The sequence below is a fragment of the Octopus bimaculoides genome, chromosome 1 (assembly GCF_046866305.1).
Source record: "Octopus bimaculoides isolate indiv1 chromosome 1, ASM4686630v1, whole genome shotgun sequence".
NCBI classification, from domain to species: Eukaryota; Metazoa; Mollusca; class Cephalopoda; order Octopoda; family Octopodidae; genus Octopus; species Octopus bimaculoides.
In genome coordinates this window covers 4,754,407-4,770,566 of record NC_142928.1, presented here as the reverse complement: position 1 = coordinate 4,770,566, position 16,160 = coordinate 4,754,407, and the positions used below count along the sequence as shown (strand labels likewise).

General features: G+C 37.0%; 1 protein-coding gene across 3 annotated transcripts in view; it reads right to left on the bottom strand.

The window, feature by feature from the left end:
• The window catches only part of LOC106880950 (axonemal central pair apparatus protein HYDIN), a 193,311-nt gene that overhangs the window by 58,108 nt on the left and 119,043 nt on the right, over positions 1-16,160 (bottom strand). For all 3 annotated transcript variants that reach the window (XM_089348067.1, XM_089348075.1, XM_089348084.1), the window contains 8 exons: positions 14,691-14,892; positions 13,317-13,425; positions 10,900-10,999; positions 9,350-9,592; positions 7,163-7,327; positions 4,591-4,723; positions 3,311-3,481; positions 529-636 (listed from right to left, as the gene is read on the bottom strand). In XM_089348067.1, coding sequence (XP_089204193.1) covers positions 529-636; positions 3,311-3,481; positions 4,591-4,723; positions 7,163-7,327; positions 9,350-9,592; positions 10,900-10,999; positions 13,317-13,425; positions 14,691-14,892 — 1,231 coding nt within the window. The remainder of the gene's footprint in view (positions 1-528; positions 637-3,310; positions 3,482-4,590; positions 4,724-7,162; positions 7,328-9,349; positions 9,593-10,899; positions 11,000-13,316; positions 13,426-14,690; positions 14,893-16,160) is intronic.

Below are 16,160 nucleotides of genomic sequence, written 5' to 3'. Positions count from 1 at the left end.
TAATTGACAATATACATACCGTAAAGCTGTAATATTTATAAGTTTATTCTATATTATGTCATTCTGATATCATGAGATAAATTCATAATTCATAATTGCCTTCTTTTGTTGATTTTGTTTTTGAATTTTTTTTTGTGTATGATTTGTAATTAATCTAAGTAATTAATTAGTGATACTAAGATCATTGAAACCTAACGACTTCGCTGTGTTGTTATTTTTGATGTCATTTATATCTCTTGGCCGCTCAACAATGAGGCGGTGTCATTCGAAAGCTAAAACAATGCAAAGCGCACTGTGGCCAGTGATGTATAACAACATCCAATAATTTGGTCAATACCATGATATACATACATATATACACACACATATATATAAAAGCATTACAATATGTATATTGTCACTGTAGTAGGCATATATAAACACTGGTGTGTATGCCGTTACAGTAGTATGTATACATATATATATAGAAACATAATGGTGGGCATATTGTCACAGTAATAGACACACAGACAGAAACCATTTACAAACCTTACTGGTATTAATTATCTTAAACCGAGCTTTTGCTTTTTTGCCAACAATTACATTACTGAACATAAACTTCTTTTCTGATTCACCATAAACACCTCCACTGTCAATCTGTAAATTAACAATAATAATAATAATGAGAAGAAGAAGAAGAAAAGGGAAGAAGAAGAAGAAGAAGAAGAAGAAGAAGAAGAAGAAGAAGAAGAAGAAGAAGAAGAAGAAGAAGAAGAATAAAAGGGAGAAGAAGAAGAAGAAGAAGAAGAAGAAGAAGAAGAAGAAGAAAAAGAAGTTGTTCACAAAATAGTGCCCCTGGGGACTGCCCATTTCCTACGAATGTTGTCTCTTGAGGTTTCTGGGTGAGACTCAGAGTCAACATATCATTTTCAATGGACACACCATTTTCTGTTAACACAACGTTTCGGCTGATATACCCTCTAGCCTTTGTCAGGTGTCTTGAGGAAATTTCGAACCTGGGTTCTCATTCCAAACGATGTTACTATTATTATATTATTATTATTATTACTATTATTAATCAGGTCGCTGCCGTGAATCGAACTCGGAACCTTGGGGTTAGTAGCCCGCGCTCTTAACCACTACGCCATATGCCCGTGGGCAATTATGGAGTGAATTTTAGGGCTTATAAATCTATTATTTTTCTATCCTTCCTCAATACCGGTTCCCATATTCTACTCATATCTGCACTCGGTATGCTTAGGAGGTTGTTGTGTCCTAGCATATGTGCTGCTTCTTTTAGTTTTTGTATTTTCCAGTGGTGTTCTCTGTCTATTATTTTAACTTCATCCCACAGGGGGAGGTGGTTTCCATTTTGCCATACATGATCAGCTATACCTGATTTATCAATATCTCCTCGTGTCACAGCTTTGCGATGTTCTTCTACCCTTATTTTGAGGGGGCGACATGTTTCGCCTTTGTATAACCTACCACAGCTGCATGGGATGGAGTACACGCAGTTTTTGGTCATATTCTCTTCTGTTGGTGGTTTTACCCGAAGGAAATATTTGCGAAGTGTTGTATTGCTCTTGAATACTGCCCTGATGTCATATGGGCCGCATATCTTTTGCATCTTTTTGGAGAGGCCTTTCACATAGGGTAGACAGACTGTAGACAGTTTATTGGTTTCATCCCCTCTTTTCTTCATAATTGGAGTAGATAGTATGTTCTTGGGGTAGTTGTTTCTTAATAGATTGTTACCGAGCTTGATCATTTCTTCGTGGTGGGTATCACGATCGCTACTTATATTCTTTGCTCGATGTTTTAGGCACTGAGCAATTCCTCTCTTTACACTGTATGGATGGTGGGAATTGAAGTTAAGGTATCGTCCAGTGAAGGTTGGCTTGCGATATATGGATGTCCTGAATCCATACTTGGTGCGTGTTATTAATACGTTCTGTTCCTTTTCCATGGTGAACTGTATGGATGGATTTATTGAGTTCACATGATCTAACAGCATTTGGACATCTTGCTGGTGGGGCCAGAGAATAAAGGTGTCATCAACGTATCGCAACCATAGGGTTGGTTTTAGTGGTGTTGATCCTAAAGCCAAATTCTCGAAGTATTCCATGTATATATTGGCTATTATCGGTGATAATGGCGAAACCATCTTCTAGTCGATATATATCAGTGTCCATACTGAAGTAGGTAGTTTCTACACAGAAAGTCAACATTTCCATCAAGTTTGTTATTGGTATACTAGTGCGTTCTTTTAGATGTATGTCTGTCACTAGTTTTTCTTGAATCAAATATCCGTCAAATGTAAATAATGTAAATAATTCCTCATCTCTTAAATATAGAACTGTATTATCTAATCGGTACGGAGCCGACATTAGACTTCATTGGAGACATATAGAGAAACTCCAGCATATAGAGAAACTCCGAGTTCGATTCACGGCAGCGACCTGATTAATAATAGTAATAATAGTAACATCGTTAGGAATGAGAACCCAGGTTCGAAAAATACACCCTTTTCTATTATGGAAGGTTTTAATTTAATATGGATGTGAAAGCACATGGCTTAGTGGTGAGGGTATCTGGCTCTTGATCTTAAGGTCATGAGTTCAATTCCTAGCGGTGCATTGTGTCCTTGAGCAAGACACTTTATTTCATATTGTGTTGTGTTGTTGTTGTTGTTTGTTCCTTCTTGAACCAGGCCTGGCTCATAACGACCGGTTTCCTGGTTTCAATGGCATATAGGTTCCCCACCTGGACAGGATGCCAGTCTGTCACAGGTGAGCTGCTAGATGCGGGGGGAAAGAGTGGGAGAAAGTTGTGGCAAAAGAGTCAGCAGAGGTTCACCATTACCTTCTGCTGGAGCTGTGTGGAGCTTAGGTGTTTCGCTCATAAACACACACATCGCCCAGGCTGAGATGTGAACCTGTGATCCCTTGACCACAAGTCTGCTGCTCTAGCCACTAGGCTATGTGCCTCCATACAGAGTTGTACCTGTTATTAAAAGATTCAGCTTTGTCACATTGATTCTCCTTGAGAACAATCTTAAGGGTATGTGTGTCTGTGGAGTGCTCAACCACTTGCACATTAATTTCACAAGTGGGCTGTTCTGTTGATCGGATCAACAGGAACCCTTGTTTTCATAATTGACGGAGTGCCAGTTTTTTAAAATTTAACATGGAATTTTAATGGAAGGTTTTTAACTTGGATCTGTTTAAAACGGGGAGTTTGTATCATAGAACCACGTAGGTTGGCATCAAAGGTGTCAACTAATTTAGCCAATAATTCTATCTGAAGATTTTACCAATGTTAAACTTACTTTGTTGTAATGCCGCCAATGTGAAAGACTTTTGCAAATGCGATGTTCTTCAAAGATTTTGGCAATATCATCGACACAAATGGATGGTGCACAAATCTCAGCTTTTAACAAATAAACAATGCCATGCGGTAATTTCTTGGGATCATGTTCACTGATGTCAACACATAATTCCTGAAAGACATTAAGCCATACATATAACTTCGAAGTCACTGTCACTTCTCTTCTTACAAAACTATAATAAACATGTATTCTACAAAAAAAATATTTATTTCTTTATTGCCCACAGGGGACTAAACATAGAGGGGACAAACAAGGACAGACAAAGGGATTAAGTCGATTACATCGACCCCAGGGTGTAACTGGTACTTAATTTATTGACCCCGAAAGGATGAAAGGCAAAGTCGACCTTGGCAGAATCTGAACTTAGAACGTAGCGGCAGACAAAATACCGCTAAGCATTTCTCCCGGCGAGCTAATGATTCTGCCAGCTCACACCCTGTATATATGATGGGCTTCTCTCAGTTTCTGTTGTGGTGAAATCCTGACACCCCAGTGGGATAGCAGATCAACTGTCCTAAACCATATAAAGGTGCATGCGCACTGTCCGTGAGGCACAGTGTGGCATGTGTAGGCACTTTGCAAAGACAGTCGTGGAAGTCATTGAGAAGAGATATTGTTTGTTACCTGTTGTTTCTGATTTATATTTCTATCTTTATAATCTTGTTATAAGTCCACGTAATAAAGTGGAATACAGAGGGAGTTCAAAGAAGGACATAACAGTGTCAACTAGGCACAACAGGTTCCATCCAACAAATTCACTCACAAGGCTTTGGTTGACCCGGAGCTATAGAAGAAGACAGCTTGAAGATATTCTCTGTTGAGTTAAAATCTTCCTTGTGTATGTGGGTTTGAGACTACATAAAACCATCACAGTTTGATGATGGCTTAACTTGTTGAAACTTCAAAGTCACTATCAATAATATTCTTGCTTAAGAATAATATATTTGTACTCCACAAAAGCATAGAGTAACCCATCAGAATAATGTAAACTTGTTTTTTATTAAAACTGAACAGAAAAAAACAAACATTTATATGTATGTATGTATGTATGTATGTATGTATGTATATGTGGAGAGGCAGACAGGTAGATTGACAGAAATACATACAGTTTTGCGTTTCTTCTAATCACCACTTCCAAATTGATCAATAATGATTGAGAATTTACGAAAACATTTGCATTGTAATATAAAACAGATACTTCAATGTTTTATTAACCTTACCTCAACAAAAAGTCCAAGATTTTCACTTGAGCATTCAACAATCACAGTAGTTTGTGCTCCTGACAGAATATTACCAGTTGCAGGATATATATTAAAAATGCCCAAGGAACACCGAGCCTGTACTGGTTCAATTCTAGTTAATGGTAATAAACAAGTTAATTATTACAAAGCAGTTAATTAGTTAAAATACTATATATACATCTATACTATAATGGAGAAAGCTGCTTATTCATTAGGTGGATTTATGTAACTTTTACTAAAAGAAATTATTAAAATCTCCAGTGTCTAGAAAATTCTTTACAATTCCAAATTTATATTTTTATCAAAACGTGGTTTTCAATGACGTTTCAAGAAGATGATTAGTTTTAATTCATTGCAAACTATTTCTTAAAATCTCGAACTGTGAGACAGGGATGTTTTGATATCTTATTGCCTTCTCTCTTTCCTTCCTTTATACATTTCAGATAGTAAATTTTTTTTTGATGAAACCTCTACTTTTATCACAGTTCATATGATGAACAGGAACAAAATAAAAATATAATTTCCCGTATGCACATCTGCAGTTGTGTGTGCTTATTTAGGTTTTTAATACAAAGATGTACAAATATATATATTGACAGAAAAGAAATAAGTTATAAAATCATATCATTGCTATCATGTTAAACTGTCGTATGTCCAAATCTGACCAAATACATTTTTTCGGTATTTATTTTTGCTTGCAATCGCCGGTTCTATTAGTCAAACTATCGTATTTCCAGTTGCTTCAGATGTTAAAATATCAAAAAATTGTCAAAGTGTAGTACAACAGTTTTGCAATGGAATGGTGAAACTATCTTTTTGTTTTCTAAAAAAAAAAAAGAAGCAACATTTTGGACTTACGACACTTTTGCATAAATAGCAACGAGATATGTTCAAACCAACAGTAAGTTTTTCAACAGGATTTTTTTCCAGTAAATCCCCCAAAAATCTTTATGATGCCTTAAAAAAAAACACTTTAAACATCAGAGATTCTGAATCTGCAAGTTATTTAAAAAAAAACAACAACATTATTTTAAAATAAACAAGCAATCAAGATATATATTACACAAAACAAAATATAGTAACACACACACAGAGTTTAAATGCAAACTAAATATATTTGTATACAAAACAAAATATATTCACACACAAATATTATTCATAAAATAAATTTATACATTTTAAATTTCAAATGTGAATTTTCAAATTTAACCAAAAAAGTGGATGCTTGGAACTCTTTCTCTGTGATTTGCATTCATGTGCCTAAAAGATGCTCAAAACACAGGAAACAGTATTTGCCACGAAGAAGAAGATTTGAGGAAGGATTTGAAGGGGTAAGACAAAATGATTTCAAAATACACCCAGGGGGTTTGAAGGGTTGGGAGTAATACTAGCCCATCCCCCATTTAATCTGAAAGTGATTTCAAGTAACCGAGAGGTCCATTGAATGAGGGACGGTGGGGTGTAATCTGGAACTGCTTCATTACATAATTTTTTTTTTAAATTCAAAACAAAAACAAACAATATATATATGTATATAAGTATGTAGGCATACATATGTATGTATATATATATATATATATATATATATATATATATATATATATATATATATACACACACACACACATATATATATATATATACACACACACATGTATAAACTTAGATATGCTTTGACTAAAGATTGGTCCAGGCCATGTCTAACTTAATAGCACTAACTGATAGGATTATCTAAATCCTTTTAAAGTTTTGTGATATCATGGTCCATGCAAGTAGGGAATTCTTGTTGAGTGAGTTGTATCCAGATATAGGTGGCTTATCTGGTATTCCTTGAAGAAATTTGTCCAGATTCCATTTAAAAGTGATGGGATCCTTTTCCTCTTTGATCTGTTTTGGGACAATGTTAAATAGGACAGAGCCTGTTGAGGGAAAGAAATTGTGTTGCAGTGTATTTATGTGTTGTGATCCTGAATTGTGTAGGGGATGTATAGCCCGTGGTCCTAGCCTTGGATGAATTTTGTATATATATTCTGTTATTCTTTTACTTGTTTCAATCATGACTGCGGCCATGCTGGAGCACTGCTTTTAGTAGAAAAACATCGACCCAGGACTTATTCTTTGTAAGCCTAGTATTTATTCTATCGGTCTCTTTTGCTGAAACACTTAGTTATGGGGACATAAACACACCAACATCAGTTGCGCCATATATATATATATATATATATATATATATATATGGCACAATGATATGTCCCCAGCCTTTATTGTAAAAATCTGTCTAGTCATGAGGAAATATTACCTTGTCTGGAAACAGGTGAGGGTTACTAACAGGAAGGACATCTGGCTGTGGAAGATCTGCCTCAACAAGTTACATCTGACTCGTGCAAGCAAGGAAAAGGGGACATTGAAATAATGATGATCAAGATGAAGTCCAACACCACCCCCGACTCAGCCATTGTGCTTCTTGCATGGCAAAATATTACTAATTTTTATTTCAATGGAATGGGAAAATTCTTTGAAAAATCTTTGAAAATTCTTTGAAAAATCTTACGATTTCTTTGCTTTTGAAACGGTACTGTCTTTGTCTGCAACATTCTTTGTAATTGCATACTTGAATTCAAACTCTCCCTTGTTTTCAATAGTGATCGTACGTGTCCTTTTCAAATTGACCAGCAGTGCACCGAAATCAATGTCACAGTCTGGAGCAATGACAAATCTGCAACAAGAGAACAAGTTAAGTTTAAGACACGAATGAAATAACAATAATTATTTTTTTCCCAGATTAGTTAGATATTTTAATTACCTGCCAAAAGTATAGTTTCAAAAGAGTGTCACCTTAATTAAAACTCAAAACATCAGATAAAGAGGCAAAATAAAGCTTTAATATCATCATCATCATCATCATTTAATATTCAGATTCCATACTAGAATGGATTGGATGGTTTGACAAAATTCGGTGAGTCTGAAGACTGCATCATGCTCCAATGACACGGTCTCTACAGCTGGGGGGGGGGGGCTTCCTATCACCAACCTCTCGACATTGTGTACTATGTGCATTTCCTCTGTCTTTACGCTCTGAGTTCAAATTCTGCCGAGGTCAACTTTGCCTTTCATCTTTTCAGGGTCAATAAATTAAGTACTAGTTGCATACTGGGGTCAATGATTGACTGTCCCCCTTCCCACAAAATCCAGGCCAAAATCGAGTTCGATTCCAAGCAGTGACCTGAATAATAATAATAATAATAATAATAATAATAATAATAATAACATTGAAAAATACCTTGGGAATGAGAACCCAGGTTCGAAATTTCCCCAAGACACCTGATGAAAGCTGGAGGGTATATCAGCCGAAACGTTGTGTTAACAACAAACAAGATGAGGACAAATATCCGTCAAAACATAAATAATGTACATCTATTTTTCAATGTACGGGAAAAACACGGAGATTAAGAATATGGATAAAATTTTTTTTTAAAACTCAAATTTACCATGAAAAACTCCAGCTAAATTTTTAGATAACACTCACACGATTTTCACTAAGAAAAAAATAAATCAGATTTTTGGCATGGAATCAACTATCCTGGCCTGCTACAAAACCCTTTTTGTGGTCCGAAAAATGGGTTGGGGTGTGGTGGAAGCCTCGGAAATCTTACCCATTTATATTGTGTAATTCACTGACGAATTGTTACATACCTCTTTGTTTCATTGTTGTTAAATAAATGGATTGTCAATAAACTTTTTTCTTCAGCATGAAATATAAACAAAACTCTTTCACTCCCAAAGTAGTATGTGCGTGTGTGTGTGTGTGTGTGTGAGAGAGAGAGAGAGAGGGAGTGAGAGGGGGGAGAAAGATGAACGATTTAAAATAAATAAATGATTTAAAATAAATATATTTGAATTGTTGTGTGAGAAAGTATATATAATCTTATTATAGAATATAATGTCTTTCAAAAACATCCTATATTTGAAACTGCATCTCATGTTTAAGAAAAAAAAAAGCATTTTACACTGACACTTACTCTGTCTTCCTTACTCACACTTACCTTTTCTTTCGTTAGACGCTTTCTGTCTCCCTCTCCCACTTTTTCTTTACTTTTTTTTGTTAGACGCTGGCAAACAATCTCTATCTCTCCCTCACTCCCCCTCATGCACACACACATACATCAACACACAATTTCTCTCTCTCCCTCACATGCATATGCACACTTTCACTCTGCCATGTTAGCAAACTTCAAAATTGGTAAAAGTTATGGTTGAAAATCGATTTTTACAGCTATGCGGGTGCCTCTGAGAGAAAAAGTTGATGAAAATGCAGATAGGGTCATGACGAATGTCCTCCTAAAATTGGAGCGACATGCGTGCTAATTTGCGGACGTGCATAAACTACATTCACGTAGACACACACATCCTGCCTTGTATATATATATATATATATATACACAGATATCAATATTTATCTATTTATATGTATTTCTATATATTTTTATATATCTTTATATTTATATATTTGGAATTTTTATATCAGTTTTATAAATGTAGAAGAATATATATATATATATATATATATATATTTGATTTTGTGAGTGGTTATTAATTATGTTTCTCTAGTTTCCGCTTGCATTGCCTCCATTCAGATTATTAAACAAACTATATATATATATATATATATATATATGTATATATATGCATACACACACACATATTTAAGGTACCACACTTAGCTCTTACTACCACTTACTTGCTATATACTGCTCGTACAGATATTCGGATTGGCAGTGTGGCCACAAGAATGTCTCCAGCTGGGTCTATGACCAAGCAACGGAATATGATTTGGTCTTTAATTGATATTTCAGTATGAGTTCGGAACAACAATTGGCAAGAGAGCGGACGGTCAAGTGGACCAAGGATACCTTTCACAGGTGAAATGGAAAATAAGGCAGCATAGGCCTTACAGATTATTGGGTCAGTGTTGGGGACGATTCTGTAAAAACAAAGCAAAAAATACAATGAAATAAAAACATAAAGGAAGATGACACACATCACCAAACGTTACATTCATTTAATAACATAATTATTTATTACCTCTGCCTTAACAAAGGTGGAGATATTGTTTTCAGTCGTGTTTGTTTGTTTGTTTGTCTGTCAACAAGATATCTCAAGAACCACTGGATGGATTTGGATGAAACTTTCAGGGATATTTGGCCTCGTAACTGGCACGAACTGATTATATTTTGGAATTGATCCAGTACTGGACAAGGATTCTGGATTACTTTCCCTGTTTTTTTACTTAATTCTTGAGAACGGTCAGGTTCATTTTTAGTATTCTCATTTGTGAGAGCAGTCGAGTTAATTTCAGATATTCTCATTCTAAAAATCATCTCTAGCTAATCGTTGAAAGGACGTTGGTGCTGCCTTGGCAGAGATTTGTGCTCTCTGAGAGCTCTTGATCTTAATACATTCAGGTATGGCTTACTGTTTGGGATATTTGGTTCACAATCATAAGATTGTGATTTCAATACCTAGCAGTGCACTTTATTTCACATTGCCCCACTCCACTCAGCAGGCAAAAGTGAGTGGTACATGTAATTCAAAAGGCCAGCCTTGTCACACTCTGTCTCACACTAAATCTCCCTGAGAACTATATTAATAGTGCATGTGTCTGTGGAGTACTCAGCCACTTGCATGTTTAATTTCATGAGCAGACTATTCCATTGATTGGGATCAACTGGGACATTTGTCAGTGTAACTGATGGAGTGTCACTTGATCCAATGACGTAGATTCAAACATGAAGACACTGATGAATTCAACAAAAAAAACCAAGTTGTCATTTATAGAAACTAATCAAAACAGACCATTTGCCAATGTGTGCTGATGTTTGCCAAACATAGCACAGTAATGTTGAGGTCCAAGACTGTTCTATGGCAAGTTACAACAAAGAAAGAAGTCTTGAGGAACACAGAAGAACTTATTTAAAAACTTGCTTAAAGAATCCAATAGTTTGCTGAAAATCCTGACACTTGAAAATGGCATCATTAATGCCTTCACCTATAATTGCCAGGTGAACTTTCGGGTAAAATTGCCCACCTGTAATCTACATATGTTTCTCATATGTAGATTATAGGGTGAGGGGGACTTTAACAAGAGATCAGTCAAAGGAGAGAGAGAGAGAGAGAGAGAGCTAACAATTCCAGAGATCAAACTACCATTCTTCCTTGTTCCAAAGGATGAGAGTGTCATAAATATCTTCACAGAATTGGTTCCACAAAACATAAAAGACAAAAACTTACTCAAATAAGATGTCGTATTTGCCTTTGTTTTTTATTGTTATTGTTTGTTTTGCATCTTCAGAAACTCGCACTGTACCAAAGTCAAGGCACCGGTCTTCATCTGAGGAATAAATAACCACAAAAACAGAATTATAAAAGACAATGGTAATGGAAATTCAGTTTATTTAAACATACCTCGTCCACAGAATTGGCATTAGGAAGGGCATCCAGCTGCAGAAACCATGCCAAAGCAAATATTGAGCATGGCACAGTTCTACAACTCATTGGGATTCTTCCAAACCATCCAACTTCTGCCATCATGGAAAACAAACATTAAATGATGATGATTTTATGGTTTTGGAGCAGGATGGAGGGAGAGGCATGTACACCAACACAGCACATGTGCAGCCAACATTAGATTATTGTTCATCTGCTTATAAAACAGTGTGTGATTTGAGAGAAGAACTGAATATACATGGCATGAGAGATAGTGTGCAAGAGAGAAGGAATGGTCATGTGATGCATATGAATGAAGACAGTTGCACCAAAAAGTGCCAATCACCGAAAGTGGATGGTATCTGCAGAAGAAGGAGACACAGGAAGATGTGGGATGAAGTGGTAAGGACCGATCTCAGGATGTTGGGCCTCGCAGAGGAAATGACAATGGACCAAGATCTTTGGTGATATGAAGTTCTAGAGAAGACCTGCCCGTGTCAGCGAAACTGAGTTCTAGAAGCACTGAGTGTCCCACCCACCCTTAACAAGAAAACTTCTCACACACCCTACCACAACAAACCAAACTATGTCTCTTCTCTTCCCCACATTTCCACTTCATACACTAGGCTTACCTCCCACTCCCCAATCTTGTCCTCTTGGCCCTGTGCCACTGTATCATTGCTCTCTGCTAGCTTCCGACCTTTGTCTCCCACCCACACGCCCTGTCTCACTGTATTATAGCTACCTGCTAACCCCCGACCTGTGTGTTCCACCCAGATGTAACAAGAAAGCTTTTCACTCACCCTACCCCAACAAACCAATCTACATCTCATCTCTTCCTCACATTTCCTCCTTCATACCCTAGGCTTAGGGCTCACTCCCCAATCCTGTCCTCACACCCCTGTTCCTCTGTATCATTGCTATCCAGTAGTGTCCTCGACTCTATAGATACCCAGGTTTTTGCCACTCACTCCCTACCTCCACACTCTTTAATCACACTTCCTTTGCAATATCCTGCCATTTATATTATGGCATTTGAACCTCAAGGGTATGCCCTGGCATTTTCCACCATCTATATCTCTCTCTTCTTGTACTCAACCATCCCATTTATATTCTGATCCCTGTCCATTGTGAGTATGCCTGGCACTTTGCCACCATTTCCATTCTGTGGTCTCTCACTCCCTCTCTCTCCTTCTCCTGCACTTCCCTCACGTTGGGTAACCATGTATTTCTTTTGTGGTAGTGCGTCTGTTTCTGTCTTCATTCCTGATCTCTTTTTTGTCTTGCAAGTAATTGGTGACCCTGTCAGTGCAGGTGCCACTTAAAAAGCACCCAGCCCACACTGTAAAGTGGTTGATGTTCAGAAGGCCATCCAGCTGTAAAAACCTTGTCAAAACTGACCTCACTTGTGCCGGTGCCACATAAAAGTACCAAGTCCACTCTGCTGAGTGGTTGGTGTTAGGAAGGGCATCCAGCTCTAAAATCCTGCCAAAACAGTCACAGGAGTTTGGTGCAGGCTTCTGCCTGGCTGGTTCTTGTGAAACCACCCATGCCAAGATGGAAAATGATGATGATGATAATGTAGAGAAGGGGTAGACCCAGGAAGATAAGGGACGATGTGGTGAGAAAGGATCTTCAGACGTTGGACTGCATAGAGGAGATGACAAGGGACCAAAACCTCTGATGGTTTGCAGTGTTTGAGAAAACATGTGAAGCTAAGTAAAATTGCAGTTGTCCTTCAAACCAGGAATGTTTCCTACGTCCCAGCTGAGCAATCCAAACTTTGTGGGCTCATGGGTGCTGGTGCCATGTAAAATGCACCAATGCTGGTATCATGTAAAAGTGCCCATGCCAATGCCACATTAAAAGCACCCAGTACACTCTGTAAAGTGGTTGGCATTAGGAAGGGTGTCCAGCCATAGAAAAAATGGCCAAAACTGACATGGAGTCCGAGCAGCTCTCCAGCTGGCCAACTCCATGCCAAACTGTCCGACCCATGCCAGCATGGAAAACAGACAGTCAATGATGACGATGGTGACCTGAGATAATGGCAGCAATTACTACTACTACTACTACTACTACTACACAGACCCACTCGCTCACCAACATGTCCCACCCACAGATATCTACTTTCCAGTGTTTGCCTTTTCAAGCGCCATTGCAAAGATGCTCCTAGATTAAATATTATCATGCAAGGTTTATGTGGAAGAGAACATTTTTACCTGTCGACATGGCTTTGGGAAAGTTGATATCAACTGCAACATCATAAGCTTCTCCTAAGATGCTGATTATTTCAGATGAAGATTTCACAGTATTATCAATGTCAAAGATCTATTAAAGTAACAACACATGAGAAAGGATTATTCAACTTTATCAATGCAACTGAAATTTTGTTATCGTTAATAAATTTGCTTAACCTTTTCAACCTCAGTTATGTTGTAGCAAGCACAACTTCGATTATATTCTTGGAAGACAGAAAAAGCAAGCAGTCACATGGTTTTGTGTTTATGGTTGAATATAACAAAGTTTCTACATTATTTACATTTGACAGATATTTGTCCTCATCTTGTTTGTTGTTAACACATTTCGGCTGATATACCCTCCAGCCTTCATCAAGTGTCTTGGGGAAATTTTGAACCTGGGTTCTCATTCCTAAGGTATTTTCTGATGTCATTATTATTATTATTATTATCATTCAGGTCACTGCCTGGAATCGAACTTGGAATCTTGGGGTTAGTAGCCCGCACTACACCATATGCCCGTGGGCAATTATGGAGTGAATTTTAGGGCTTATAAATCTAATATTCTCCTATCCTTCCTTAATACCGGTTCCCATATGCTGTTCATATCTGCACTCAGTCTGCTTAGGAGGTTGTTGTGTCCTAGCATATGTGCTGCTTCTTTTAGTTTCCGTATTTTCCAGTGGTGTTCTCTGTCTATTATTTTAACTTCATCCCACAGGGGGAGGTGGTCTCCATTTTTCCATACTTGGTCAGCTATACCCGATTTATCAATATCTCCTCATGTCATAGCTTTGCGATGTTCCCCTACCCTTATTTTGAGGGGGCACCATGAGAACCCAGGTTCGAAATTTCCCCAAGACACCTGACGAAGGCTGGAGGGTATATCAGCCAAAACGTTGTTAACAACAAACAAGATGAAGACAAATATCTGTCAAATGTAAATAATGTACATAATTCCTCATCTCTGAAATATAGAACTGTATCAACAAAGTTTCTGCCAAATAGTGAGGCAAATACACAAAACCATGTAGTATCCTGCTTTTGTTCTATCCTTTAGAGGTAGAGCAAAACAAAATTGCATCTGCTAAAGTGTAATTATGGATTCAAAGAGGTAAAATTCAAGGCAGAACCTTTTTCACTTTCTTCTTTCAAATCTGAGCTTAACCTTTTCAAACAGAATTTCCTTATATCTCAATTATTTTCTTTGAAAAATCATAGCACCTAAAGTCAGTGATGCAATCCATTTACAGAGCCATTGATGTGAATGGTGAAATGAAAGACATGAAATAATACAATGGTTAGAACAATTTATGATTCCAACATTTCAATATTGAGTAAATAACCAAAATTTACCTCCAATCTTATTTGTTTCTTTGCCATTACTAATGGCTTCCTTGCTTGAAAGTAGGCATATAGAGGGGTCTCACCTAAAGGCGGAACAACTCCACCAGTAGAAGAAACAGTAAACTCTTCTCCTAGATTCTCAATTCCAGTCAATTTCCAACCAACAGGCAATTTTGTACGGTTACGCATGCGTATTGTACGTTTTTCTTCTCTGAGAAAAAAGTATAAATGAAATGAAAATAAACATTTAATATTCTCTTATTTATGCATTAACAACAACAACAACAACAATAATAATAATAATAATAATAATAATAATAATAATAATAATAATAATAATAATAATAATAATAACTAGACTACCCCTGACCCGTTGGGTTACCAAGAAAGTCTGAGTTTCCCAGCAACGGAGTTTTGTTTCATGGTTTTTTTTTTTCTTTTCCAGATTATTTCGCATGCTTTCAATGAATGTGACATCAAAATCACACGTAAACGGCTCCTTTCCCCAGAAAAGGAAAGATTTAGCTGCTATTTCTTGCATGCCCTACTACCATGTAACAGGTACTTTGGGTCCTTTATTGCAAATAGCTGTTACGTGGTAGCAGGGAATGCTAGAAATAGCAGACAAATCTTTGGAGCTGAGATACATTGAATGCACTCGAAAAAATTTTTGTAATGGCATTCCTTTGGAGCAATCTTTCGCTTTGACTCTCAGAACTGTCATCTGAATCAGCTGGTTTTGTTCCTTAATTTCCGTAAAAAAATGTTATTATTTACTTTTGTTTTAAAGTGAAAGAGAAGAGAAAATGAAAGATGTATGTATGTGTATATGAAATGGATGTGTGTATGAAAGAGAGAGAGGGGGAGAGAGTAAGTGAAAGAGGAAGAGAAAATGAGAGAGAGTGAGTGAAGGGGGTGTGTTGTCATGTATACGTACATACATCAAGACATATGCATACATCTTTTTTGTATGTACATGTGCATGTGTGAGAGAGAAAGAGAGAGAGAGAGAGTGAGTGAATGTGTGTGTTCTCATGTATGTGTAAGTGATACTCACACACACACACACACACACATACATACACACAAAACTCCATTTCAGGTCACACCATTTACATACAGTTCATGCAATCATCTCTTTGTACAGGAAAGGAAACCATTTGTTATCAACAGAGGTAACATATCCTGGCACACTTTCCCATCTTTTCTTACCTGTTACCTGAAGTTCTTTGTAATGGAAGTTATGTAACTAATTACTACGAGTAATACAGAAAGTACCAGAAGTTAAACAGGTAATTATTAGAAGTTCTGTCGTCAGTGATTTGTATACCAGGTAGTAACAATTGTAAGTGAGGCAGGTTGGAGAAGGAATAGACTGAAGAAGTGGAAGGCGTTAGACTCCATTAGCAATAAAAGGCTTTCTTTGTTGTTCAAAGAGGAGATAGCCTTTTGCTGTCTGTCATGTGATCCAGACAATGA